The sequence below is a fragment of the Saimiri boliviensis genome, chromosome 10 (assembly GCF_048565385.1).
Source record: "Saimiri boliviensis isolate mSaiBol1 chromosome 10, mSaiBol1.pri, whole genome shotgun sequence".
In the NCBI taxonomy this organism is placed as follows: Eukaryota; Metazoa; Chordata; class Mammalia; order Primates; family Cebidae; genus Saimiri; species Saimiri boliviensis.
In genome coordinates this window covers 93625181-93651426 of record NC_133458.1, presented here as the reverse complement: position 1 = coordinate 93651426, position 26246 = coordinate 93625181, and the positions used below count along the sequence as shown (strand labels likewise).

General features: G+C 54.9%; 5 protein-coding genes and 1 long non-coding RNA gene across 9 annotated transcripts in view; 5 read left to right on the top strand and 1 right to left on the bottom strand.

Moving 5' to 3' along the window:
• Positions 1-628: 628 nt before the first annotated feature.
• HOXA9 (homeobox A9) lies at positions 629-4025 on the top strand. Its single transcript, XM_010345698.3, has 2 exons — positions 629-1546; positions 2590-4025. The coding sequence occupies exons 1-2, from the start codon at positions 964-966 to the stop codon at positions 2826-2828; spliced, it is 822 nt and encodes a 273-aa protein (XP_010344000.1). The 5' UTR covers positions 629-963; the 3' UTR covers positions 2829-4025.
• A 5719-nt stretch (positions 4026-9744) lies between these two features.
• HOXA7 (homeobox A7) lies at positions 9745-12370 on the top strand. The gene is made up of 2 exons (XM_003935151.3): positions 9745-10302; positions 11230-12370. The coding sequence occupies exons 1-2, from the start codon at positions 9924-9926 to the stop codon at positions 11538-11540; spliced, it is 690 nt and encodes a 229-aa protein (XP_003935200.1). The 5' UTR covers positions 9745-9923; the 3' UTR covers positions 11541-12370.
• Positions 10528-26136, bottom strand: LOC104652503 (uncharacterized). 2 transcript variants are annotated; one of them, XR_012512189.1, is made up of 3 exons: positions 25961-26136; positions 14776-14882; positions 10528-14173 (listed from the first exon to the last, which is right to left on the bottom strand). It is a non-coding gene; the product is annotated as an uncharacterized LOC104652503 (long non-coding RNA). The 2 variants fall into 2 exon arrangements; XR_745818.2 differs by lacking the exon at positions 25961-26136 and adding an exon at positions 19132-19444.
• HOXA3 (homeobox A3) overlaps positions 14094-26246 on the top strand; it is a 46251-nt gene continuing 34098 nt past the window's right edge. For all 3 annotated transcript variants that reach the window (XM_039472649.2, XM_039472654.2, XM_039472650.2), the window contains exon 1: positions 14094-14179. The gene's annotated coding sequence lies outside the window, so the exon portion shown is untranslated. The remainder of the gene's footprint in view (positions 14180-26246) is intronic.
• HOXA6 (homeobox A6) lies at positions 14186-20862 on the top strand. The gene is made up of 2 exons (XM_003935153.4): positions 14186-19236; positions 20603-20862. The coding sequence occupies exons 1-2, from the start codon at positions 18795-18797 to the stop codon at positions 20860-20862; spliced, it is 702 nt and encodes a 233-aa protein (XP_003935202.1). The 5' UTR covers positions 14186-18794.
• On the top strand, positions 20912-25449 carry HOXA5 (homeobox A5). Its single transcript, XM_003935152.4, has 2 exons — positions 20912-23436; positions 24404-25449. Exons 1-2 carry the CDS (start codon positions 22542-22544, stop codon positions 24652-24654), a joined length of 1146 nt encoding a protein of 381 aa, XP_003935201.2. The 5' UTR covers positions 20912-22541; the 3' UTR covers positions 24655-25449.

Sequence of the window (26246 nt, the reverse complement as noted above, 5' to 3'; positions counted from 1 at the left end):
CTAGCCGCTATCCTCCGGCCAGCTCCTCGGTGGGGTCCTCACAGGAGGAGCAAAGGCGAATTTGAGGGCTGCCCCGGCGCGTGTCGCTCCAGGCGGGTAGCCGTGGGGACCTACACCCGCGGTGCTCCGTGGATGCCGGTCCCTGCCTGGAGTGCTCTGGCAGGGCAGGCTACAGCTCCATTTGGGACAGATACTGCGTTGAATTTGACTTTTTGCTTCCGGGGCTAAACTCACCTCTCCCGGGGACCGCAGGGATTATTTACAGGGAGCTCGCCAACCAAACACAACAGTCTAATTTAACCTTTCCAAGTCCTCGTAAATTTTTACAGCTGGGAGCCACGGCGAGGCAAACGAATCTGTTGGTCGTTCCCGACTTCCCACCAGCCTGTGTGGCTTCTGAAACAATAACTCCTTATGAAATATCATAAATATAGATTTAAATACAGTAGAGCGAGAATGCGATTTGGCTGCTTTTTTATGGCTTCAATTATTGTCTAATTTTATGTGAGGGGCTCCGCTGGCCGCACTCGCACGCGGGACCTGCGCCTTCCTGATGGCGTGATTAATTGTGATATAAAATAGTCCGCTTAAGAAGTGTGTGCATGGGGTGGGGGGGCAGGGGAGAATACAGAGGCAAGGCCATTTGATCTTTTAATCTTCGTTGGCCACAATTAAAACAAACCCGATCGTAGAGCGGCACGATCCCTTTGCATAAAAACATATGGCTTTTGCTATAAAAATTATGACTGCAAAACACCGGGCCATTAATAGCGTGCGGAGTGATTTACACGTTATTGTTCTGCCGGGCGGGCACGTGACGCGCGCGGCCAATGGGGGCGCGGGCGCCGCCAACTTATTAGGTGACTGTACTTCCCCCCCTGGTGCCACCAAGTTGTTACATGAAATCTGCAGTTTCATAATTTCCGTGGGTCGGGCCGGGCCGGCCAGGCGCTAGGCACGGCGATGGCCACCACTGGGGCCCTGGGAAACTACTACGTGGACTCGTTCCTGCTGGGCGCCGACGCTGCTGATGAGCTGAGCGCTGGCCGCTATGCGCCGGGGACTCTGGGCCAGCCCCCTCGGCAGGCGGCGACGCTGGCCGAGCACCCCGACTTCAGCCCGTGCAGCTTCCAGTCCAAGGCGGCAGTGTTCGGCGCCTCGTGGAACCCGGTGCACGCGGCGGGCACCAATACTGTACCCGCTGCGGTGTACCACCACCACCACCACCACCACCCCTACATGCACCCCCAGGCGCCCGTGGCGGCGGCGGCGCCGGACGGCAGGTACATGCGCTCCTGGCTGGAGCCCACGCCCGGTGCGCTCTCCTTCGCGGGCTTGCCCTCCAGCCGGCCTTATGGCATTAAACCTGAACCGCTGTCGGCCAGAAGGGGTGACTGTCCCACGCTTGACACTCACACTTTGTCCCTGACTGACTATGCTTGTGGTTCTCCTTCAGTTGATAGAGAAAAACAACCCAGCGAAGGCGCCTTCTCCGAAAACAATGCTGAGAATGAGAGCAGCGGAGACAAGCCCCCCATCGATCCCAGTAAGTGTCTCGTCTCTTCAAATCCGCTGCCGCCGCCTCCACGCCGGCCTCCCGGATCTGCTGGTTCGCCAGCTTTCTCTCGAGCCTGCGTCATCGCTGGAAACCTCCTTAGTTGGGGCCAGGAGCCAGAAGTTGGTGTTTGGGACGCCTCGGATAAGGCCCCAAGTCTGGAGAGCAATGAGGAGCCGCTCGCAGGGCTGCGGGAGAGGAGGCGGCTGCTGCAGCGACAGGGGGCGGGGTGGGCAAGGCACTTCGGTCCGAGCCAACACTGGCCGCCCCTCTCCTTGGCTGCCCGGGCCCAAGACCGAGATACTTTGGGCCATTCTTCGAAAGCAGTGCAGCCGAGAGAGCCTTTTGTGCGACTAGATTATTTGTGAGCGGCGGCAGCAGGCCAGCCGGAGCCGGGGAAGACGCTAGGGAAGACGGCGGATTCCCTCCACTTCTTGCCTTCGGCCAGTGGCGGCGTAAATCCTGCCAATATGAGGCTGCGGGCGACCGGGGCCACAAAGGTCCCCATGCCAGATTATTCAAATAAGCCAGAGACGTGATCAACGGCCTTGGGGAGCTCTGCCGGCTTGCCCAGCTCTGAAGGCCTTCCAGGAAGGTCAAATAAGGAATGAGGCGCGTAGAGGGAAAGGTGGGGAAGGGAAAACAAGCCAGTGAGCAGGAGAGAGGAATTCCATTCTCGCAAGGCGCAAGGCAGCATGCTTTCCCTCTGCGTGGCAAGAAGAAAATCTACTTTCAAATTTCATTCCATACAGCATTGGGAGAGTGGGAGGAAGGAGAGGGGAAACAGGAGGATGGAGTAAGAAAAAGGAGGGTCTTGGAGGGGAGGGGGAGCCGAAGTTTTACTGCGTGCAATTGTAAGTGACCGTCTGTGCGTCTGTCTGTCAGGGTTCCATTGTGTCCGAGGCCTGACTGCCTTTCCTAACCAATTCAGTGGAATTCTGCACTTTGGCCAGAGACCCCACCCAGGAGGCTCCTTTGCCCCCAGCAGGGTGTGCCTCTCCTCCTCCTAAACCCAGTGTCTCTCTTCCCCGCAGATAATCCAGCGGCCAACTGGCTTCATGCACGCTCCACTCGGAAAAAGCGCTGCCCCTATACAAAACACCAGACCCTGGAACTGGAGAAAGAGTTTCTGTTCAACATGTACCTCACCAGGGACCGCAGGTACGAGGTGGCCCGGCTGCTCAATCTCACCGAGAGGCAGGTCAAGATCTGGTTCCAGAACCGCAGGATGAAAATGAAGAAAATCAACAAGGACCGAGCAAAAGACGAGTGATGTCGTTTGGGTTTATTTAGAAAAAAGAATGAGCTAGAGAGAAAGAGAAAGAACTGCCCGTCCCCCTTCCGCCTTCTCCCTTCTCTCACCCCCACCCTAGCCTCCGCCATCCCGCACAAAGCGGCTCTAAACCTCAGGCCACATCTCCCCCCCAAGGCAAACCCTGCTCAGGCCGGCTCCTAGGCCTGCCGCTTTGATGGAGGAGGTATTGTAAGCTTTCCATTTTCTGTAAGACAAAAAAAAAAAAAAAAAGAGAGAGAGAGAAAGAAAGAAAAAGAAAAGCGGGGGGGTGGGCATCCGTGCTGATAGCTATGTGTGCTAGGTTGTACATATTTTTTAAAAATCTACCTGTCCCTGACTTAAAAGGAAAGAAACTACCTTTTTATAATGCACAACTGTTGATGGTGGGCTGTATAGTTTTTAGTCTGTGTAGCTAATTTAATTTGCTGTTTGTGCGGCAGATTGCTCTGCCAAGATACTTGAACACTGTGTTTTATTGTGGTAATTATGTTTTGTGACTCAAACTTCTGTGTACTGGGTGATGCACCCGTTGTGATTGTGGAAGCTAGAATTCAATTTGAACTCAGGTTGTTTATGAGGGGGAAAAACAGTTGCATAGAGTATAGCTCTATAGTAGAATATGTCTTCTGTATAACTAGGCTGTTAACCTATGATTATAAACTAGCTGTAAGGATTTCCCAGTGAAATAAAAAAAATTTTTTTTAAGTGTTCTCGGGGATACACAGATTCATCGTTTTCTCCACATTAGAAATGCGGGCATTTTAGTCTCTCCATGATCTATAGTCCTGTCTTGTCCATTGTATATATAATCTATATGATTAAAGGAAATATGCATAATCAGACAAGCTTGAATATTGTTTTTGCACCAGATGAACAGTGACAAAATTTGGAGCTATACATATGTGCAGAAGGTTACTACCTAGGGTTTTTGCTTAATTTTAATCGGAGAAAATGAATGCTGATTGTAACGAAGTTAATTTTATTGATAATAAATTATACACTATGAAACCGCCATTGGGCTACTGTAGACTTGTATCCTTGATGAATCTGGGGTTTCCATCGGACTGAACCTACACTGTATATTTTGCAATAGTTACCTCAAGGCCTACTGACCAAATTGTTGTGTTGAGATGATATTTAACTTTTTGCCAAATAAAATATATTGATTCTTTTCTATTTTCTGCCAGTCTGCTCTTTGTACCTTCTTCTCCGGGTCATGGGAGCCTGTGTAGAGTCTCTGGGTAGGGGCGGGCTGGGGTAGAGAGAAAGCCCCAATTTTGCCTCTGTTTTGCTTTCTGGAGCGGGACCTGCCACAACCAGTCCGCGGAGCTAGCTAAGCCCTCCCAACCAGGCCAGCTGCCTGGTGGCGAGAACGGCTGGGAAACCCGGCGGCGGAGCTAGACTCCCGCCTGCGTCTATGTGCCAGACGGCGGAGTAGCCCCTGAGAAGCCGGGTTGCACTGGGCTGGCCAGCAGCGGTGGAAAGACCACTATTCCACCTTGGTGCCCCCAGGAGAATTCACAAACTTGGGCCTTCGTTAGCTTGGTGGGGGAAAAGCGTGAGAGGGCTGCAGGATAAAGAATTGGGGGCCGCCTTCTAAGCCGGCTCTGCAGAGAGAAATAGGAGCCCCACCCGACCAAGGCGGCCATGCAGGCAAACATTTTGGGCGTTTGTAAGGGAACGAAGCCCAGCGTCCTCGCACCGCGCACCACCCGCAGCGTCCTGCCAGCCTGGCCCGGGAGAATCTGGGTCCTGCACTGCAAGCCCCTCCCGAGCACAAGTCCGAACAGAGGCAGGGCTGGCTGAGGCGACTGACGAGCCCCGAAGCACCATAAAAGAAAATGAGGGCTGTTACTGTTTATGGGGTGTAAAGGGCTGCGGGGAGAACTGCCGCAACTTCGGAGGCCTGAGCGCTTTCCGGATGGGGCCGGAGGGCGCGGCCTCGCCTCCCCTACCACGCTTTGCTTCGCTCTTCCTTCCCCTCCCCCACTCCACGACTTCTGCAAAGTTGGCTGTGTTCTAAGCCTAAAAGGGGAACCAGGGTGCGGGTGGATGCGGCAGGCCCTCACCCCCACTCCCACCCCTCCGCCAGGTTGGGACGCCCTCTGTTGTTGCAGACAGAAGGAACTTCAAAGAATAGGCAGTAAGAGTGTGCCATAAAGGCCGGGTCTGCGAACTGTCTGGAATTCGGTCCTTAATGAGTTTACAACTGTCCAGCCCCAATTAGGCTATTCCACCAAAGCCCTTTCATTTGTTCATTTGTTCTGTCTGCCGCCGAGAAAGCGGCTGCGGAAACAGCTCTTTTATTGGCATTGCCTCCTCTGCAGATTCCGGGCTCCATGTAGACTTTCCGCGGACTAGGCCCGCGTCCCTCCTTTCGGAGTGGGGTGCGGTGGGCTCGCCCGCGGCTCCCAAAGCTCCGGCCAGGCGAGGCAGCTGGGGATGCAGTACCAAGAGGCGGCCAGCAGATGGCAGTGTGGCTCCACGCAAGAGGCTTCCGAGCCGCCATCTCCCGCCTCCGCGACCCTGGGGAAGTTCCTAAGATGTCGACTTGACACGAGCCTTTCTGGAATGGGAGCCCCAGATTTTAGTGAACAGCCGCCCTATATTTTCAGTGCTGCTCACTCCTGGCTAGAAGCCTCGCTGGGAAAGAAGGACTCGGAGGGAGCTTGCCCGACCCTCACCGCTCACGCCTCCCAGAGCGTATCCCGAGGGCCCGAGGCTGCCCGGCTGCAGCTGTCCAGGCGGCCGCGGGGCTGCAGCTCCAGGCGCGGGCGCGGCTCCGGGGTCACCGTCCTCAGCCGGGACAGGCCTGACACAGCCAGGCGCCAGGGAGCCCCGGCTGACTGACGGACACTGGAGGAACGCCTGCAGCCCCCAGACCTGACGACCACCCCAGAGGGTGTGCACAGGGCGTGCCGAGGGCTCACTCCGTGACCAGGGGTCCCGCGGCCGCCCCGGACGCCCCCGAACCCTGCGACCTGGGTCAGGGCCCCGCGAGCCGGAACCCAAGACAGAGCCAGGACCCCGGGACTCGGCCGGCTTGAATCGAGGCAATAAAATTGGGCGGTGAAAATTGAGCGTAACGGGAATCTCGGCGTCTGTCCACTGTAGGTCCAGGGGCCGGGCCGAGTTGGCTGGGAAGGAGAATCCCGGGGGACAGACCAGGAACTGCTTTCGTTATTTTTTTTAATGTGATGTTTAATATGACGATCACACCGGAGCACCAAAAGTGTCGCTCACGGCGTGGAAGCCGCCCGTGCTGTCTCTGGCTGCGGCGTGTCCTCCGCTGTAGAGGAACCGAGGCTGCTCTGGCGTTTCCTGCTCAGGAGGCCAGAAGGGAGGGGACCCCAATCCAGGCCCAGCCTCTCCGGGACCCCAGGCAGGGAACACGCCGCAGGCTCCTCGGGTGCAAGCATCAGCCACAGATGTCGAATGGTTCCAAGGGGAAAACGCAAAAGCAAACAGAGAACCTTTCGACGCGCCCCGGAGCCCTGTGAACACGCGGCACAGTGCATTTATTTGGGTCGTAATAGTCTCCGCCAAACCCACAAAATGTTTACGACTCGCATCTCCGTGCTGTACATGCTGTAAAACTGGGGGCTGGATTTTGGCTGAAGTCTCTCCTGGGTGTTTCTTCTCTCTCTCCTTACACACACACACATCTCTCTCCTTTCTCTCCCTCTTTGTCTCTCCCTCGTCTCACATACATGTATATATATACGTCGATATTACAGACACACGCCTTCATTGTATTTCCGTACATAATTTCCCAACATCTAATTGTAAGAAGGGTTTTATAGCTTCCCCAGGAGTCAACCGTGGCTCTGTATCCAAGCCGTAGATAGCTCTGTTTACGCAACTACAAATAAATAGTGAAGTCGCAGATTTGTGGATGCAGAGAGAAAGCTCAGTTTGTGTAACTACAAATAAACCAAGTCACAGATCGGTGGTGACCGCGTCTCTCCACTAATCACGGAGGCCTCAGGTAGGTGCAGGCCGCCAGGGTCTCCCAGGCCTGGATGGACTGTCCAAAGGCGCCTCCCCTGCCCTTGGCAGGCTGGTGGCTGGAAGGCTGCTTTTCCTCTGGGAAGCCTGGGAGTGGCTTCCCCGCAGCGGGCCTTCACCCAGGCAAGACCCCGCACCAACTCAATCTCGTTTGCGCCGTCGGGGACGGGTTTGTCTTTGCGCCCAGGCCAGGGATCACTCACTGGGTGGGGAACAGATGCAGTCCCTGAGAGAGGCATGGGTGGAAACCTTAAGAGAAGCAATTCGCCAACCACCCAAATCTCCAGAAGGCGCGATTCGCTGCTTAGAGCCGACTTTGCCTTCTTAATTCAATTTAAATATTGGACTATTTGGTAACAAGAAGCAGGGTGAACACACTCTGTCAGTAGGTAGGAAGGAAGCTCAGGGACAGCAGTGGAAAATGTCTATCTAAAGATAGCTCGGCTGATTGGAAACCCACCTACATGTGCCTGCTTCAGGCAGAGGGTGAACGAGTATTCCTGTCAAAATTATCTCACATAACCTAGTGCATTTGTGTCTTTTCAGTCAAATAAGTAGAGAACCAATGACTAGAGAACATGCAATTAAAGAAGCCTTATTGAAAGCCTGATTTTATCCGTCCTTTTCGTTTTAAATCAGACCACAGAGGGCAGGAGGGGAGAGAGAAGCCTGGAAACGAAAGGGAGGTTTCGGTGTCCGCAGAACTTGGCCCAGTTGGCTGACTTGGTTCCAGAAGGGCTGAAGCCTTGCGGGCGGTATCCAGATCCTCCTTGGCCGGGGCAGAGGGGCAGTGCGTCCTGCCAGGACTTCTGGACGCCCGCCGGGCAAAACCAGGACAGGGATCAGCTGGTGGCGAGGGAGCCCAGCCCTCCCTTGGCGAAGTGCGTTCCTTCCCACGATCCCCGAAATCGCTCCCCTCTCGGGCTGTTGGACTGGGTAGGTTCTACTTTAAACACCAGTGCTGTCGGCCCCTCCAGCCGCTTGAGTCTAGACAGACGGCGACTGCGGCGGGGGCCTTGGTCTTTTCTCTTTTCGTCTTGCTCTTTGTCACCCCAGGAACAATTTACTGGTCTAAAGCGGTCTAATTCTGCCTCTTTGATCTCCTAGCCTTCTTGTTTGCTTCATCTTCCTTTAACTTTCTTGGGTTTTTATTTCCTTCCAGAAGGCGATGCGATTGGAATTATTCTGGTGTTTTGTTTTGTTTTTTTTTTTTCTGTCTTACCCTCTATTCTCCAGCAGAGACACGGTATCATCTGATCCGCCCTAAAGGGCATCTCCGGATATCGTCCCCCACCTCCAGGGCTTCTGTGTCCCCGCAGGAGACAGCCCAGGGCCCACCTGCCCCAGGAGCCCCCGCCTTCCCACTCAAGCCCCGGTGGTTCACTGGGCAGGAACTGGGGCTCCCTGGCATCCCGATCTGAACCATCCCTCCACCTTTTGTGTTCCCGGGACCCCCTGAGAGGGTGCGGTAAATTGGGGCGGCCTGGACCCTCTGAAAGTGATGGGAAGTGCTTTGTACACAAGAAACTAAACTCTATAATTTACAGGAGAATTTCCGGGGCAATTCCATTGTGAGGTCGGGTTTATGGTGTGTAATCGAGCTGGGCAGTAAAAGGTGGCCGGGCTTCTAGCGCGGCCCAGGCAGTTTATGAGGCGTTTAGGGAAAGCGTTCTCTCCACCATCCTCCACCGAGCCATGGGCAGCAGGGGCTTCAGCTGGTCCAATACGGTGCAGGGGTCGGAAGCCTGGAAAGGTAGGAATTGGAGTCCTGGATGGAAGGGACTGAGACCACTGTGCGCTCAGCTCCGTGTGAGCTGGTACTTGGATAGGTAAAGCCTCCACAGCTGGGTGGCCTTTGGGGGGGTGGTCCCCTTATTTGTTTTTGGTGTCTTTAAAAGAAATGAAAGTCCACAGAGGGTTGCAGTCCCCAGACGCCAAAAGCCCTTCTCCAAATCGGCTCTAAAGCATGTATTGTTCCCAGGTACCCAGGCCCACGAGGTGGAGGCCTAAGGATGGATGAGGCGAAGGCTGCTGGAAACCTTCCAGTGTTGGGAGAGCCTGGAAGGGTGCGGGCCTGAGATTTCTCCAAGCTGGGGAAAACAGCCCTGGCTCCCGTGCGCCAGAAGGGAATTAGAAGTTGTGGCAAGGACAAAGGAATCTTTAGCCATTTATTGGTCTCTTGGAGCCAGCCAGGTGCCCAGGAGCGAAGGCACACTGCCTGCAGCACTACAGCGTCTGGGAGGAGGGAGGGGAACCCCACGTTAATAAATCTGTTGGCAAATGAGGCTCATTAATAGATAAATATTTCACTGCTTCATTTAGGGCGGATAAACAGTGTGCCGCCGATTAAGGAAAGGAAGCTGGAAGACGTTGACTTTATTCGAACCACATGGTTCCACTTTGCGGTGGTATTCTCGCTGCAGCTGCCAGCGACGCTGCGCCTTCCCTGTAGGGATCCGAGTCCAAGTCCGGCCTGTCGCCCACCGGCCCTGGGTGAGGGAAGACTTGGGCAGAGTCGATCTGCTCATAGCTGAGTCCTGTCCACAAGGCCACCGCGGGGTAGTCTGGTGCGCGGGGACAGAGACCCTACCAGGGGCTGGGCAAGCGGACAGGAGAGGGACGGGGAGGATCCCCAAGCTTGGTCCAGGGCTCACTAGCAGGAGTGAGGGGGCTGCGCGGGGCCGGGGCTGCGCGGGGCCAGCGCCGCGCGGCTTCCGCAGACCCCAGTTCCCGAGTTGGCTGCCAGCGGGGCGCCCCCACCAAGCCTCCGGGTCTTCTCCTGCAGGACGCGCCGGGCCCGCCAAGCGCGGGCAGATTCGTGGGCCGCATATTTGAGCCTCTTCCCCTTCCATTCTAGGCGGCCGCGGGCCCCGCGGAGCGAGACCACCTGTGAGGGCTGCTGAGATTGGCGGAGGCGGTCATGTGGGCGGTCACGTGCTGCGGCGAGCTCCGTCCAAAAGAAAATGGGGTTTGGTGTAAATCTGGGGGTGTAATGTTATCATATATCAAGCTACCTCGTAAAACCGACACTGAAAGCTGCCGGACAACAAATCACAGGTCAAAATTATGAGTTCTTCGTATTATGTGAACGCGCTTTTTAGCAAATATACGGCGGGGGCTTCTCTGTTCCAAAATGCCGAGCCGACTTCTTGCTCCTTTGCGCCCAACTCACAGAGAAGCGGCTACGGGGCGGGCGCCGGCGCCTTCGCCTCTACCGTTCCGGGCTTGTACAATGTCAACAGCCCCCTTTATCAGAGCCCCTTTGCGTCGGGCTACGGCCTGGGCGCCGACGCCTACGGCAACCTGCCCTGCGCTTCCTACGACCAAAACATCTCCGGGCTCTGCAGTGACCTCGCCAAAGGCGCCTGCGACAAGGCGGACGAGGGCGCGCTGCACGGCCCGGCCGAGGCCAATTTCCGCATCTACCCCTGGATGCGGTCTTCAGGTAGGCGCAGCCGCTAGGCGGGCCGGGCTGGCGGAGCGGGAGCGGGGAGCGCGGCGCTGGGGAGCGCGGAGCGCAGGGCGGGGAGAGCGGATCCAGGCAGTTGTGAGCCGGCAGCCCTGCGACTCCCGGTGCAGCCTTTCTGGTTTTAATTAGAGCGGAGGCGCCATTGCATGGAGCCCACAGCATTGTATGTAAATGAGGCTCATAAAACTTTTTATGGCCCAATTAATGGGTTCGATCCTCGTAAATTTATTTAACTCCATTTGCCTTGGAATTTTAACATTAAGTTTGTTCGCTATTCTCTCTCCCTCCTCTGTCACCCTCCCTCCCTTTCTTCTTCTCTCCCTCCCTCCACCTCCTTTTCCTTGCTGCCTGGCTTTTATTTCTCAAAAGCGGGGAGAGCCAAGCCCTCCATGGCCTCTAATGCGACCCTGTGCCCGGGGCCATTTCAAGATGGGCGTGAGGAAATGAAGACAGAGGATCGGGGTGCCCTAGGAAGGTCCTTGGGATAAGGGCTCAGGATGTTGGGAAGGGTCGCCCACTTGCCTAGCAAGGCCTGGGAACAGCCGGGCTTATCTTTGAATGGCAAAAGTGCAGCGTCTCCCGCTTGCCCACACTCTATATTTACAGTTTCCCTTTGTCAGGGGAAGCAGGACATTGTGGACGCTTAGCCGGCTGGAAAGGTCCCTTGTAAAGTTGGGTTTCTGCGCCTTTGCTCATTACAGAGCCGCCCACGCGTCTGGCCCTGCGTTGGGGTCTTTCCCTAACACTCCCCCTCCTCCCCTATCTCTGTTCGGGGCCTGGGGCAGAGGGGGATGCCCGCCTGGAACTAGGCCAGGAGGAAGGTGCAGGCTCTGGACAGTAGCCTAACGAGTGCCCTGTCTGCTTGTCTGTCCTGTGTTCATGTGGCTGCATGTCTGTTCTCAGGACCTGACAGGAAGCGGGGCCGCCAGACCTATACGCGCTACCAGACGCTGGAGCTGGAGAAGGAGTTCCACTTCAACCGCTACCTGACGCGGCGCCGCCGCATTGAAATCGCCCACGCGCTCTGCCTCACCGAGCGCCAGATCAAGATCTGGTTCCAGAACCGCCGCATGAAGTGGAAGAAAGAGCATAAGGACGAATGTCCTGCTGCCGCCGCAGCTCCCGAGGGCAACGTGCCCTCTGTCGCCGCCAGCGCTGCCGCGGACAAGGCCAATGAGGAGGACGATGATGAAGACGACGATGAGGAGGAATGAGGGGCCGATCCGGGGCCCTTGCTGCACCGGACAGTCGGAAAAGCGTCTTTAAGAGACTCACTGGTTTTATTTACAAAAATGGAAAAAATAAAAGAAAATGTAAAAAAAAAACCCAAAAAAACAAACAAACAAACAAACAAACAAAAAAAACCCCAGAAAACCCAGTCCCCAACCTGCATTCTACCCGCCCCATCACCCACTCCGGCTCCCAACTTTTCTGGACTGAGTGGCCATAGAGACTAGGTCGCCTTGGATACCCTCGTCTCTGATGACCCCAACAGACACCCCCAGTCCCAGGCTAGCCGGCCCCGCGCTGGCATGGCCAAAATACTACCTAGCACAGGCCTCTGCTCGAGGCACCCCCAAACTACCTATGTATCCAGCCCCAGAGGGCCTCCATTCCCAGGAAGCCCCTATGTATCCCAACACTGGCAGACACCCAGCACCACCCTCCCAGACCCGCAAGAACGTGAATCTCTGTACTACCTACTCCCCTAAAACTACCTATTTCGTGCTGGCTGGCTTGCCTGCTACCTAGTGCCGACTGCTCCCAGGCAAGTCCCCTGCTGCTTATAGCTGGCAGCCTTTGGGGTCCCTGAGGCTGCCCTGAGAATGTGCTGAGGTCCAGGACCAGGGTATTGGCATCTATTTAAATTGAAAAATAATATATTTATTCCAAAAAGCATTCTAAGTGCTGCACCCTAGAATCCCTCCTTCTCTGGCTTGGCACCCAAAGTTCAGGCACATCACCCCCCACTTCTGGAGGGGAATGTTCCTGGACTGGCTGCAGACCTCTGGGTTAGCTTCTGCTTAGTAGGACTGTGGAGATGCTCCCAGCTTCATTGTCCTTTCCTCTGGCTCCCGTATCTTGCTGTTCAGCTGTGTTAAACATGTACACCCTGACGTTTCCTATAATAGCAAATACTGTATATTTGAACAGGATTTTTTGGGTCATTTCTATAGTCTTGGAGTTCATTTGTAGGGCAGTGTCTTGACTTGGAAAGGATGTGTTATTGGGGTGACTTCGTAGCATGGTGTGTTGTCTTGAGCTAACTGTAGTGAGTGGGGAGGTCCAATGCCTTCCGCAATGCCCTTCATCTCCCGTGTTGTCCTGTATCTCCCTCAGCTCCATCCTGGGGTTCAGGGAAGGCACACTTCCCAGCCCAGCTAACTGTGTTTTATGTAACAGAAAAATAAAGATGCTTGGTGACAAAGAAAAATGTGTTCTGCTTTATCCAGAGGGGACGTGAAAGGGAAGGTGAGCATGGCTGGAGGGTAAGAGGCAGTGAGGAAGCAAAAGTGGGGTGGCTGTCCTTGTGATGGTCCAAATGTTGGGTGCCCATATATTGGTGTCATGTCTCTTTTTATGTATTTTATGTGTATTTGTATGAGTATGTGCTTATTTTTTGTGTATGTATCTGTGTATTTTTTTCTAATTCCACAATTGCGTATATTTCACTGTCCATAATTGGGTGCATGTGTTTCTGTGTGTCCATAATTGCACGCCATTCTGTGCCCACAATAGAGTGTATGCCCGTCCCTGACTGCATAATTGTGTACGTGCCTTTCTCCGTGTAGAGACGTTTGTCTGGTTTTTGTGTGTGCGCTAACATCTTCTAGATTCCTTGAAAACGGAATCTTCGGTAGATAGGTTATATTCTATGATCCTCCCTAAAAACTGTCATAAATTCCACCAGGAAATTTCATATCCACCGTTTCCTCTAAGTCTGCGCACTGGGTTTGGAAAGGGGCTTTACCCAGCGGTTGATGCCGGATTTCGCAGGCTCCCTGAACCTAGCCCCAGGCTAGGAAATGGGATTTTAAGACTTCCACCCCGCCTGCAGCCGAGGCGAGGGCGCCCCAGGGTCCAACACTGCAGTAGGTGGCGCGGGGAGGGGCTAGGACCGCAGACCCCCGCTGGGTTGCAGTGCCAGGGCAGGGGCAGGGGAGTCTGGGTGTGGGGAAGAGGCGAGAGGCGAAGGGCGAGGGGTTGTGGTGGCTGCTCAGAGCGTCCTGTGTTCTGCGGGTAAGACCTGGTCTCCCGTCTCCTGCCTGGGTTGGGCCCGCTTCTTAGGGCTCTTTTAATAAAACCGGGCCCAAAAGGGTCTATAAAACCTGAGGCCCCTAGTCGGGGCGGCCTCAGTGGTAAGATGGCGCCGGTGTAAGAGCTGCCTCCTCTCAGTGATGGGGAAAGGGTCATAAATCCGTTGTTGTTTATGAAAATTTACAACTTTGCAATACAACTTTATGAGTTGTTCGGCCCTTCCATTGGCCGCTGTCGGTCATGTGGATGGGAACCGTGAACATGAACTTTTTTATAATTTCCCTTGCGAGAATAGAGCCGCATTCTTTTGCTCCGCTCGATCCTGCCTGCTTCGGAGCTCTGTCTTCCAGCCCGGCTCGGCTGCGCTTTGTCCGGCAATGGCGAGCGAGGGAAAGCCCAGGCCAAAGCAGGCCTGGTGGCTCCCGCTGGAGGTGGGGCGCGCCCAGTTCCTGGCGCCTTGGCGGCAGCTTTGCAACTCACAACCTGGCTAATTTCCTGCGTCCTCTGGCACCAGGAAGGAGGACAATTCGTCTCTCGGGCTGCCCAAACGACAGCTGTCAGAGGGTCAGGAGCTTCTGGGAGCCGCCATCTGAAGGTGAGACATGTGGGGAGGAGATAGGAGCAAAGGTGGTGAGGTGACAGCCGGCAGCGGCAGCGGTGGGAGAGGGTACCCAGGGAGGCTTTAAGAGGGGCATACTCCCCCTCACCCGTACTCACCCATTCACACTCACCCCATCACACACTACAACCCAAACATGTCACACACACGCACACACACACACACACACACACACACACACACACCCTTTCTGTCCCCTCTTTGGCTCGCCTTGGCAGTAAGTGCCCGCCTTCCCTCGGCTCTCCGTGGCACAGCGCCCAGGCACAGGGCAGCAGCCCTTGGGTCTTCTCTCTCGCCTTCCCCAGCTACCCCGTGAAGCCCAAAATGAAGTGGCCTGCATTCCGTGTTCCCCGCTAAACCCTTGGGTTTGGATTTTATTTCCATTCATGGCCCAATTTGGTTTTGTTGGATTCTCCAACAAGAGACCATTCTCGGCCTGGGAAGGTGGGAAGAGGTGAGGGCAAAGTGCATTAATCCACTGGCATTTTATTAGCATCATCACGGTACTTTCTACTCCGTGGGAAGTGGTTTCAGAGAGAAAGATAGAATGGGGAAAACAGACAAAAACTTACTAATTCAACCAGAGTTTTCCGCTCGTTGCCGGCTTCCCTTCGCCCAGTTTTTCGATGAGAGAGGTGTCTGAAGCGCTGGGAGAGAGAATAGGTGCGTGGGTGGAATTCTGTGTTGGAGGAGAGGATGGAGTTAATTGGGTGCTACTTGGTGGGAAGTTTCGGTGCAGAGGACGTTATGGTGTTAGCGCGGGTGGCAGGGGCCCGCAGCTAAGGTGGAAAGAAGGACGCCAATCGAGTCTGGGCGGTAGGGGGACCCCCACCCCCAATTCACCTTGGCGCAACGGACTGGCGACCGCACTCCCCACCTTCCGCGAGCGGGGAGAGGACTGTGGAGCTGCCGGGGAGGAAGCGCGGAGGGTGCTGCTGGCGGTGGCTTTGCTTAGCGCGGTGGCTCGAACTGTCTGTAGCTCGGCCTAGGTGCGCATCAGACCAGATTTGCCCCGGGAACTCCCCGGACACAGACAAGAAAGGAGCCCGAGGTTCTTTTTGTTTGTTTTGGTTTGGGTTGTTGTTTCCCCATCTTGAGACAATATCTTGGTATTCATTAGATAAATAGGACGGGGCTGTGGATGTTTGGGACGTTCCCCTGTGCTCTGGGTGCGCTCGGGGCGGATAAAGCGGCGTATTTGCATCCTAGGGCCTCTGGCTTCCTGACTGCGGCTGCCGCGGGCAGATTATTTATTGCGACCGCGCCGGCGCTCTCTGCTGCCACGCTGTGGCCGTCGCCGGGACCGGCGCCAGCCGCAGCCCGCCTCTTACAGCCTGGCGCGACTGCTGTACGGGCCCCTCAGAGATTTCCAGCAAGCAGGGGAGAGGGGGACGAAAGGCGACCTGGGGGACGATCACCCAGAGCCTATTTGGCCGGGAAATCTCCCTGCCTCGGCCTCCCCTGACCGGAGCTGGACGCCGGTATAGACTCGGGTCCTCCCCCCACCCCCACTCCAGCACCATGGAGACTGGTTGCACAGGCCGCCTGGCACGTCACGGCTGCTTCTGTCCAAGCTGCGGGTCCCAAGGCGCCCTGGGGGCGCACGCTGGTTCAGGGAACGCTCTGGCTTTGAGACTGTGAAATCGGAGAGACTACCTGTAGTCCTGAGGCCTGTGGGCCTGGCTGCCCTGAGGAGGACTGGCTATGGCAAAGAAGGCCGGCTTTGGCTCCCAGCGAGGGCCTGTGAAGGGCAGAGGCCGCACCTGTGCGCTGTTGGCTGTGGCCTGGCTAGCGATCTGGCTGGACTGAGGTGGCCTTCAAGGTCCCACACCTACATAATCCCAGGCCACCCTCCAGGCTGGCGGAGGTGGAGCTGTTCAATGGGCAGCCAGGGCAAGGGCAGACAGTGGGGCCCAGCTGTCCCACTGGAGAGAAACTGATCTCCCCCCTTGGAGGGAAACTGAAAGGTAAGTCGCTTTCTGCGTGGCTTTGGCAGAGAAGAGAGAGCCCTGGGGTGGCCATTCTCACCATCGCAGGAGAGGCTCTCTGGAGGGTGTGGGGTTCGTATTCTTGCTGGAATGTTTCTCTCTCTCTCTCTCTCCATACACACACACACACACACACACACACACACCCACACACACACACACCCCTACGTGTGCATATCCGATTGGAAAAATAAATTGGTCAGCTGCCAACATGATATGCACTAACCTTGACTAACATGTAAAGGTTCCAATGTAATGTATATTTTTCCATCTTAGTGCCTACAGAAGCTAGAAATACGTTTTCTGGCTCAGCTGAGAAATCAGATTCTCTTGTTAGTTGGAACAATGATTAGATCGAGAATCCTGGTCAAGGCATGACAAACCATAATCAGTAAATCGACACCGACCCCAACACTGTGTGGGACATGGAGGAATGCAAAGGAAATCATAACTGTAAACATTGATTGACATCTCCAAAACAGTTGTTTTCATCTTAAATAATAACTTGCTTAAAATCACTGTTGTCTGATGGTTTTGTTTAAGAAAATACACAAACATGATTTTCTTCAAACAGCTACTTTTGAAAGTCCCTTTTAATTTTTTGACTCGAGTTTTCATTTTCACCTATTGAATTATTTCCCTAAAGTAATGTGTGGGAAATATTCAATTCTATCCGCCCAGTTCCAACCTCTCATTCGAAGCCCTTCTTTATCTGCACAGGAAACCCTTTCCAGGCTGGACCGACTAGGGAACCGGCACATGGCTTCCAGCGTTGCCCCCATTGCCGGGCTAGTAGCCGCCTTCCAGGAGTGCCTCTTGGGCTCTGTGGAGGTCGCTCTTAGGCCAGTCCTTTTCCAATTTTTTCCCTTTGGGGGAGGAGAGCTCACCAAAAGAATCAAAAGCAAGGAAGACTAAGTCATTACTAGATTCCTACCAGAACACTGCCAGTTGCCCCCTCCCCACCAAGTTCTGAACCCTGAGAGCCTGCTCTGGCCAGAGTTTTACAGATGTTGTAAACAATCTCTAGAAATCCATCCAAATCACGTAGTCTTTTTTCAACCTTCACGGAATTGAGGATTTTAAAGCTAATTCAAGGGGTTTTACAAGCCCAACAAACACAGTTGTAAAAATGCCATTGGGCTGCTATCACATTTTACAAAACGAGATTGAGCCATGTGCTGTAAAAGTCAACTATCTCGAAGGCACACCTCTCAGGCAAGAGTGAGCAGCCCAGGACAGGCTTTTCCTGTCCTGTCTGGGGACAGCCAGGCCTGGGACAACAGTGAAAGCAATTCAGGATTTCTGGAGCCAGTGAGACAACATTCCCGGTTCTGGAGCCACTGCAGGGCGGCAGCCCTCCGCGGTCCCAGGAAGGGCAGTAAAGAGGGCGGCCCTAGGACAGTGCCGGCTGTCGGGCGCCCCGGAAACCGAGCTCATCAATTATCCCCACGGCCTTGGGCCCCGCAGAGCTGCCTTCTGTGCCCAGCTTGGCCAGGGCCCCTGGGCCTCCTGCGCCTCTGGAATGAGGACAGAGAGATTCCACACCTGGATTTTTATCTGCCTCAGCTCTGAGCGGTTCTGCCCGCTGATGCCGAGTCCTCAGGCGCTGGGTAAGGAGCAGGTACCTAGGCTGGCTTAGGTGCCCAGTCTCACGGCCGGCTGCTGCTCTGTCGGTTCTTTCTGGTGGAAACGAGTGGTTTCTGGCCTCTCAATTCTCTGGGTTCAAACGTGGGATGGGGACGCCCAGCTGGAAGGGCTGCTTTGAGACCAGGCAGGCTAGGGATATTGAGCCCTTTGGGACTCAACCAAGATGTGTATGTGGAGAAGGGAATGGGTTGGAAGAACCTGCGTTTGGCTGAGTCCTGGTCAGCTCGAGGTGAGCCTTCAGCTCTGGCCTGCGAGGCCCAGGTCCCTGGTGAGAGTGGAGCAGGAGAGACTAAGGCAGTTCACAGATTCCTAAGGCGCAGGAGTGAAGCTCAGGGAGTTCAGGCCTGGTTTTTGAGAGCTCCGGCTCCAGCTCAAGAACTCGCACCCACGAATAGGGGAGCGCTAGGGGAGGGGCGATTCGGGGCCGTGCCTGGAGTGCGGGTCGGCTGGGAGCAAAGCTACCTTTGTCACCGCCCCTCCTGGCGCGGGACCTTCAGGTTTCCTGTTTGGAGGAGGAGGGGCTGGTAACCTGCAAAATTCAATAAAGCAAAAAGGGGAGGAGGAAGGAGGCAGCCTGGTGGGGCCTTTGTGGCGGCCCCAGCGCTAGTGTCTCTACTCTGGCCTGATCTCTTCGCCCCCGAACGGGCCGTGCCCGCCACTGGCGTTCGGGAAGAGAGCCGGGCCGGCTGGCTATGAGCGCCCATTAATCTGCCGGGCGGGCGGCGGGCAGGCGGGCTGGGGGCTGTTTGTAACTTTGCTGCCTCGGTCGCCGCGGTCCCCGGGGAGCGGGCTCCGGCGCTCGCTCCCATTGGCCGCTGCCGCGTCAGCTGGTGCGATTTGCTGCTGTCGCTTTTGGCGTTCGGCCATCCAGAAACAAACCAGTTCGATGACTACTAATAGTTATAGCCAGATGTACTAATACACAACAAATCACAGTCCTGCAGAGGGGCGCGCAAATGAGTTCCTATTTTGTGAATCCCACTTTCCCCGGGAGCTTGCCCAGCGGCCAGGACTCCTTCTTGGGCCAGCTGCCCCTCTACCAGGCCGGCTATGACGCTCTGAGGCCCTTCCCGGCCTCTTATGGGGCGTCCAGCCTCCCGGACAAGACGTACACCTCACCTTGTTTCTACCAACAGTCCAACTCGGTCCTGGCCTGCAACCGGGCGTCCTACGAGTACGGGGCCTCGTGTTTCTATTCTGATAAGGACCTCAGTGGCGCCTCGCCCTCAGGCAGTGGCAAGCAGAGGGGCCCCGGGGACTACCTGCACTTTTCTCCCGAGCAGCAGTACAAACCCGACAGCAGCAGCGGGCAGGGCAAAGCACTCCATGACGAAGGCACCGACCGGAAGTACACGAGCCCCGTTTACCCTTGGATGCAGCGGATGAACTCCTGCGCGGGTAAGGCACGTCCCAAGACAGTGGAGGGAGAGGGGAAAGGAGGCAGGAAAAGAAAGGAGGAGGAAACAGAGTAGAAAGAGGAATAGAGAGAAAGAAAGGAGAAAAGAACCAGCAAAGTTTCTTCAGCTTTTTAAAGAGAAGGAAAAATCTGTTCCCAATGGGGCAATCAGGCAATAGCAAAGGAAGGGCAGGGCCCCATTGTCCATGCAAGGTGACACCTTAGGGGAGGATGGGGACACTGCCACAAATGTGAGACCCATGACAGGGACAGCCTGAAGAGAAAGGGAGGCTGGTGGGGAGGACTGCCTTGTTCATGCATCCTAGGTACCCTGCTCAGCTTCCCAAGCCAGAGGGCCTTCTGCACTGCATCGCTGATAAATACCCTTTGCTTCCCAATCCCCTCTCCTTTTAGCCCCTCAGAAACCCATACAAAGAGAGGTGGCCATTTGGCCTCTTCCGGTGTCTCCCCAAAGCCTTGGAGGGCCACAGCCCCAGACTCAGGATTTTTTCTCTCTCTCCTCCCTCCCCTCCTCCCACTTCCACTCAACTGCTCACTCTTAGCCAAGTTCTGCCTTCTTCTGAGCCCATGCCTGAGCTTCATACACCTGTATTGGAGGGACCCCCACCACCCTTGGGCATCTTTGGCACCAGATCAGACAGTCACACAATCCTACATTGCCAGAAATCCTAGACTACCTATAGCTCCATCTCTTAGACTCTGGTTTCCAAAGACTTCACAGGAAATCCCAGAGACTCCTAGGAATTCCCTAGGACAGAGCCTAATGAAGATTGTTAAAATTACAATGTTTTGCATTAAAGTCCACTTTATCCCTGATGGATTCTGCATTTCTCAGAAGGGTCATATAATTTGTTAGAATGTGTAAAGATTTGAGAGGGCTGATCATTTTTAACTTTCCAAAAAATGTGTTGAGTTCTGATATGGCTGGTCACAATAGCATCCTGAGAGACCACTATGAATTCAGAGTATGTACACTACTTACAGGGTTCCACACCACCCATCCCCAGGCACACACACACACACACACACACCCTGCATCCCCACAAAAACACTACTTGGGTGTCCCAAATTAAGAGTGCCCATTCTATTTTGCTTGTAATGGTTTTCCTATGAGGCAGATTTTTCAAAAACAATAAGCCCAACTTCAAGTCGTTTTAGGTAGAAAACATCTCGCTTGGTATGAAATTATCTCCCATCCAGTCTGCTTTGGGCCCCCGATATAGTGGGAGAGGCTGGAGTGGACACGGGGTGGTTTCCAGGCAGGAGGCCCCTTGTGGGAGGCACTGGGCTGACTGGGTCGGCTGTCCAGACCCTGGCTTACCGGCGCCCGGCCTTTTCTGCCTGCAGGTGCTGTGTACGGGAGCCATGGGCGCCGAGGCCGCCAGACCTACACGCGCTACCAGACACTGGAGCTGGAGAAGGAGTTCCATTTCAACCGCTACCTGACGCGGCGCCGCCGCATCGAGATCGCCAACGCGCTCTGCCTCACCGAGCGCCAGATCAAGATCTGGTTCCAGAACCGCCGCATGAAGTGGAAAAAGGAAAATAAGCTCATCAATTCCACGCAGCCCAGCGGGGAGGACTCAGAGGCAAAGGCGGGCCAGTAGACCCCTGGGCAGGGACCAGGCCAGCGCTGCAACCTCCTTCGGCTTTGCCCCCTTGCCCTCGCCTGCTCCCCAACTTTTCTCTCCGTCTGCTCCCATCTGGGGGCTTCTGCAGCTTCAGGGGAGCCCGGAGCTTTGCAAGAGTCTGTGCATTTATTTCTTACAAAACAAAACCTCACACACAGCCAATACCAGCGGTGGAGCTGGATGCACTGCACACACACAGTCCCGCTCCACAAGGCTGCCCAAACCCGCTCCGGAGCTCCGGGGTGCGCCCTGAATGCGTCCGGGGCTCCTGTGCTAGTGCCTCTGCGCTCCCCGACCTCGGGACACGGGGCTACTAGGGAGGAAAGAGCCCTGGACCGTGCCCCGTTTCTTGTCTGGGCGTCTCTGCCTAGGTCCCTCGCCAGGCGGTCCCGAAGGGCATCATCAAATCATCTCTGGCCAGTGGAAAGAGGGGGTCTAAGTGCTGGGTCCTGGCGTTGTCGCGGCCTCCCAGGGCGCCTCCCAGAACAGGAAGCTCGAGGAACAAAGGGGGGCCCAACAGAGCCCCGCTTGCGCAACCGTCAGTGGAAGAGAAGCTGCCTCAGACGAGGCGAGCTAACCTGGGAGCGAGTGGTACAGTACAGTCCGGGGACCGTCTGGGCTCCCTCAGGCTCCCGGCTCCGGATTCCCGCTCCCTGCCTCCGATAGCGCTCGCGTCGCCGCCACAGCAGCGTTCAGGACCCAACGAGGGGCCCGGGGCCATGGGAGCCTCCAGAGTCCTGGCTTTCAGAGGTGCCAGGGACGCCTGCAACACCGGGCCTCCAGACGGGAGACTCCACTTGCTTCTCAGCTGTATTTGTGATTTACTTGCGTCTTTCGGAGCCCTGGAAAATAACTACGGAGATACTAGGCACTGCCACGAAATGCTTCCATTATCGCCCTCATTTTATTCCTGGAGGTCTAAGCAAGACCCCAGTAACCCAGCCCGCGGATCCTCAGACCCCAAGCAGCCTCTGTGGCTGCAAGGAGCCTGGGCCCACTCGCTGAGTTCAACGAGAACCCTCCAACTTGGGGCCCGGCTGGCTCGAGGAACCAGACGCTGTGATGAAGATTTTCCAAGCTGGATACGTAAGCAAATCAAATAGCAAATTAATGACACGAAAACCATACTCACAAGAAAGAAAAATCGACTACGGTTATAAAAGTCTATGGAATTTGACCTCGCTTTGGAGAAACACTACACAAAAGCTATCTTTAATAGACGCCTGTCATTTAAGAGCGGCAGGGACACTGTCCCTCTTGCGCTAGCAAAAACAGAGCCGTAATTGTAGCTGCTGCTGCTGCTGAGGGCAGGATTTATTTCTCCAATTGGCTAAATGGCTTTCCCCCTTCCCCGAAGGTGGTATCTGTATTTTCAAAATTCAGAGCTGCCGGCAGGACGGGCAGAAGCGACCCCAACCTCGACACAAAAATAAGAGAGGCTGCAAAACGGGGGAAATAAAGTTGTTGTAAATAAAATGCAGGTCACCACCTCCCCCCAATCCTCTGCATCCTCGCCCGGCGCGCGATCGGCAGCTGACGGCCTAACAATCGGTACATCCTAATGGAACTGCGAGGGAAATGCAATAATTTTGCCATAATGGGCTGTAACCTCAATTCGACCCCAGCCCTTGCAACCCCGGGTCGGAAGCGGGGCGATGCGCCCTAACTCCAGCGGGTGGCGCTCGAGTCCGACTGAACGGCGGCAACGGGCGGCGGGCACGCGCCCGGGGCGCGCGCGCCAACCCTCTCGCCTCCACCCAACTCCCCCATTAGTGCACGAGTTTACCTCTAGAGGTCATCAGGCAGGATTTACGACTGGACAACAAAAGCACGTGATTCGAAGTCGTACCCCATATTTGGGTGCCTACGTAGGAGGGAACCAAGTACATGTCCCAGTCATTTCCATAATTCATCATAAATTGTGCAAGGGTGCTATAGACGCACAAACGACCGCGAGCCACAAATCAAGCACACATATCAAAAAACAAATGAGCTCTTATTTTGTAAACTCATTTTGCGGTCGCTATCCAAATGGCCCGGACTACCAGTTGCATAATTATGGAGATCATAGTTCCGTGAGCGAGCAATTCAGGGACTCGGCGAGCATGCACTCCGGCAGGTACGGCTACGGCTACAATGGCATGGATCTCAGCGTCGGCCGCTCCGGTTCCGGCCACTTTGGCTCCGGAGAGCGCGCCCGCAGCTACGCGGCCGGCGCCAACGCGGCGCCCGCCGAGCCCAGGTACAGCCAGCCGACCACGTCCACGCACTCGCCTCCGCCTGACCCGCTGCCCTGCTCCGCCGTGGCCCCCTCGCCCGGCGGCGACAGCCACCACGGCGGGAAAAACTCCCTGGGCAACTCCAGCGGCGCCTCGGCCAACGCCGGCAGCACCCACATCAGCAGCAGAGAGGGGGTTGGCACGGCGTCCGGAGCCGAGGAGGACGCCCCTGCCAGCAGCGAGCAGGCGAGTGCGCAGAGCGAGCCGAGCCCGGCGCCGCCCGCCCAACCCCAGATCTACCCCTGGATGCGCAAGCTGCACATAAGTCATGGTAAAGCCAGCCTTTTTCTAAATCCACGCTACCACGGGGACGCGGCTCTCGATCCCCTCTCTCTCCTCTGCCACTCTCTCCCAGTCTCTCTCCTGGTCTCATTTCTCCCCGCCCTGCAGAGCCTCTCCTTGCCATTCTCCTTCTCCTGCCTTCCTCCTTCCTGCTCTTCTTTGCAAACACTCTGCGCTCACAAATAATGGGGGAATTGGGCGCTGGCTGGGCCAGTTTAGACATTGAAAGGGGAAGGAAGCAAAAAAAACCCCTTTGAACCCCAACGCCTTGTAACGCGCTCCCGGGTCAGGCCAGCCGAGCAAGGTAGAGGTAGAGGATGGCGGTAGGAGCCGCGAATCGGGCTTGTCAGGGCGGATGATTTATGAAGAGGGCTACGCTGGGGAAACAGCGTTACTAATTAGAGCCCCGGAAAAGGGGCTTGGGGGAAAAATCGAGGCGAGAGCCGGCAGGATTCTGAAGTTTGGGGGCAGGAGAGAGAGAGAAGGAAAGGGAAGAAAAAGAAAGCAGGCGCCCCAAGCCTGCAGGCTGGACACTGGAGGCGGCTCGCGGGACTGGAACTTTGAGGGAGGGTGACCCGAAGGCCACTTGGGCACTCAGGAAAGGGCCGTGCTTCCTGGGCTTCTGAGCGGTGGGCAGCCTGGGAGGGCTGTACCTCCCGAGCAGGGCGCCCGGGGCAGGGCGGAGAGGGCAGGAGTGAGGCCAGGGAAAGCCGGAGTCCTCCAGACACGGCCCCAGCCTCAGATGGGCGGATTGTTCCCAGGGTCCAAATCGTATTGTTTTCTCTCTAGAAAGGAAGAGGGAAGGAAATTCGGGAGGGGTGTGCCGGCTGGTAGGGAGAACTTGTTGAGCCTTTCGCCTGGGTTCCCTACTCAGCACTCGAGCTTGTCCCCCTGGCGGACTTTGGAAGCCAGGGGGTGAGGAGTTGGTGGCTAAACCGCTGACTTTTCTATTGCAGACAACATTGGCGGCCCGGAAGGCAAAAGGGCCCGGACGGCCTACACGCGCTACCAGACCCTGGAGCTGGAGAAAGAGTTCCACTTCAACCGCTACCTGACCCGCCGAAGAAGGATTGAAATAGCACATGCTCTTTGCCTCTCCGAGAGACAAATTAAAATCTGGTTCCAAAACCGGAGAATGAAGTGGAAAAAAGATAATAAGCTGAAAAGCATGAGCATGGCCGCGGCAGGAGGGGCCTTCCGCCCCTGAATATCTGAGCGTTTAAAGTACTGAGCAGTATTAGCGGATCCCGCATAGTGTCAGTACTAAGGTGACTTTCTGAAACTCCCTTGTGTTCCTTCTGTGAAGAAGCCCTGTTCTTGTTGCCCTAATTCATCTTTTAATCATGAGCCTGTTTATTGCCATTATAGCGCCTGTATAAGTAGATCTGCTTTCTGTTCATCTCTTTGTCCTGAATGGCTTTGTCTTGAAAAAAAAAAAAAAAATAGATGTTTTAACTTATTTATATGAAGCAAGCTGTGTTACTTGAAGTAACTATAACAAAAAAAGAAAAGAGAAAAAAAAAAACACACAAAAAGTCCCCCTTCAATCTCGTTTAGTGCCAATGTTGTGTGTTGCACTCAAGTTGTTTAACTGTGCATGTGCGTGGAAGTGTTCCTGTCTCAATAGCTCCAAGCTGTTAAAGATATTTTTATTCAAACTACCTATATTCCTTGTGTAATTAATGCTGTTGTAGAGGTGACTTGATGAGACACGACTTGTTCAACGTGTAGTGACTAGTGACTCTGTGACGAAAACTGTGACTCCAAGCGGTGTGTCCCTGCGTGCCTTTGTAGGACCCTTTGCACGAACTCTGGAAGTGGCTCTTATAAGCGCAGCTTCAGTGATGTATGTTTTTGTGAACAAAGTTACAAATATTGTCCAAGTCTGGCTGTTTTAAGCAAACTGTGATCAGCTTTTTGTTTTGTTTTTTGTTTTTTGGTATTTGTTTTTAAGGAAAAAATACTGACTGGAACAAAAAATAAACTTTCTATTGTAAGTTCTCTTGGTCTGGTTTGTGCCAAATAGTGAGTGGCTCTGTCTGCTTTTCTGTCTGTCTGTTCAGTCCTGGAAGCCTGTAGGTCTGAGGCTACCTGAGCAGATGACCTGTGCAGGGCGACCTCAGACCAACACTGGCCCATCACCTCCCTAACTCTGACCCATTACAAAGTTCAGGGCAGAAGGTGGGAAAAGCTGCAGGCAGTTCCAAAGCCCAAGGCCACCCTGCCCATCTCTGAGGAAACCAAGTTAACTTGCTGGGTACAAAACAGAGAGACAGAGTGAGAAAGAAGGAGAAAAAGCCCAGGGCTTTGTTAGCTGCACTCGGGCCACACAGACCCTGCCTCTTTCCTAAGGCTGCCCTAGGCCTCCACTTGCTGGAGACGCTGCTCTGCCTGGCTGTCGTCCCCAAACCCTCTGCCCTTAACCCGTCCCAGCACCCCTTCCCCACTCTTCACCCTGGACCCAGTTGGCTTCTTCTGCTACAATTAATTTGCTACAAATGGAAGGTACTTACCCCATCCTAGCTCGATTGGGAAACTCCTCAGAGCAGCTAAAGCGCAACTAGAGATTTGCACATTTACCGACTGCTTACACTGATGCCGTCTTTCCTTTTAAAAGTTATAAAACAGTAAACTTTATAAGCCCCAGTTCCGGCTATATGACATTTGGGTGCCAAATGAATAGGGTTTTGTCTATGAATTAGATCGTAAAATCATCCATAGCACAGACAGATCGGCTCACTGGCTATAAAACGTCACGTGGGGCCATTAAAGTAAGTTTTATGGTTTTGGGGAGTTGAC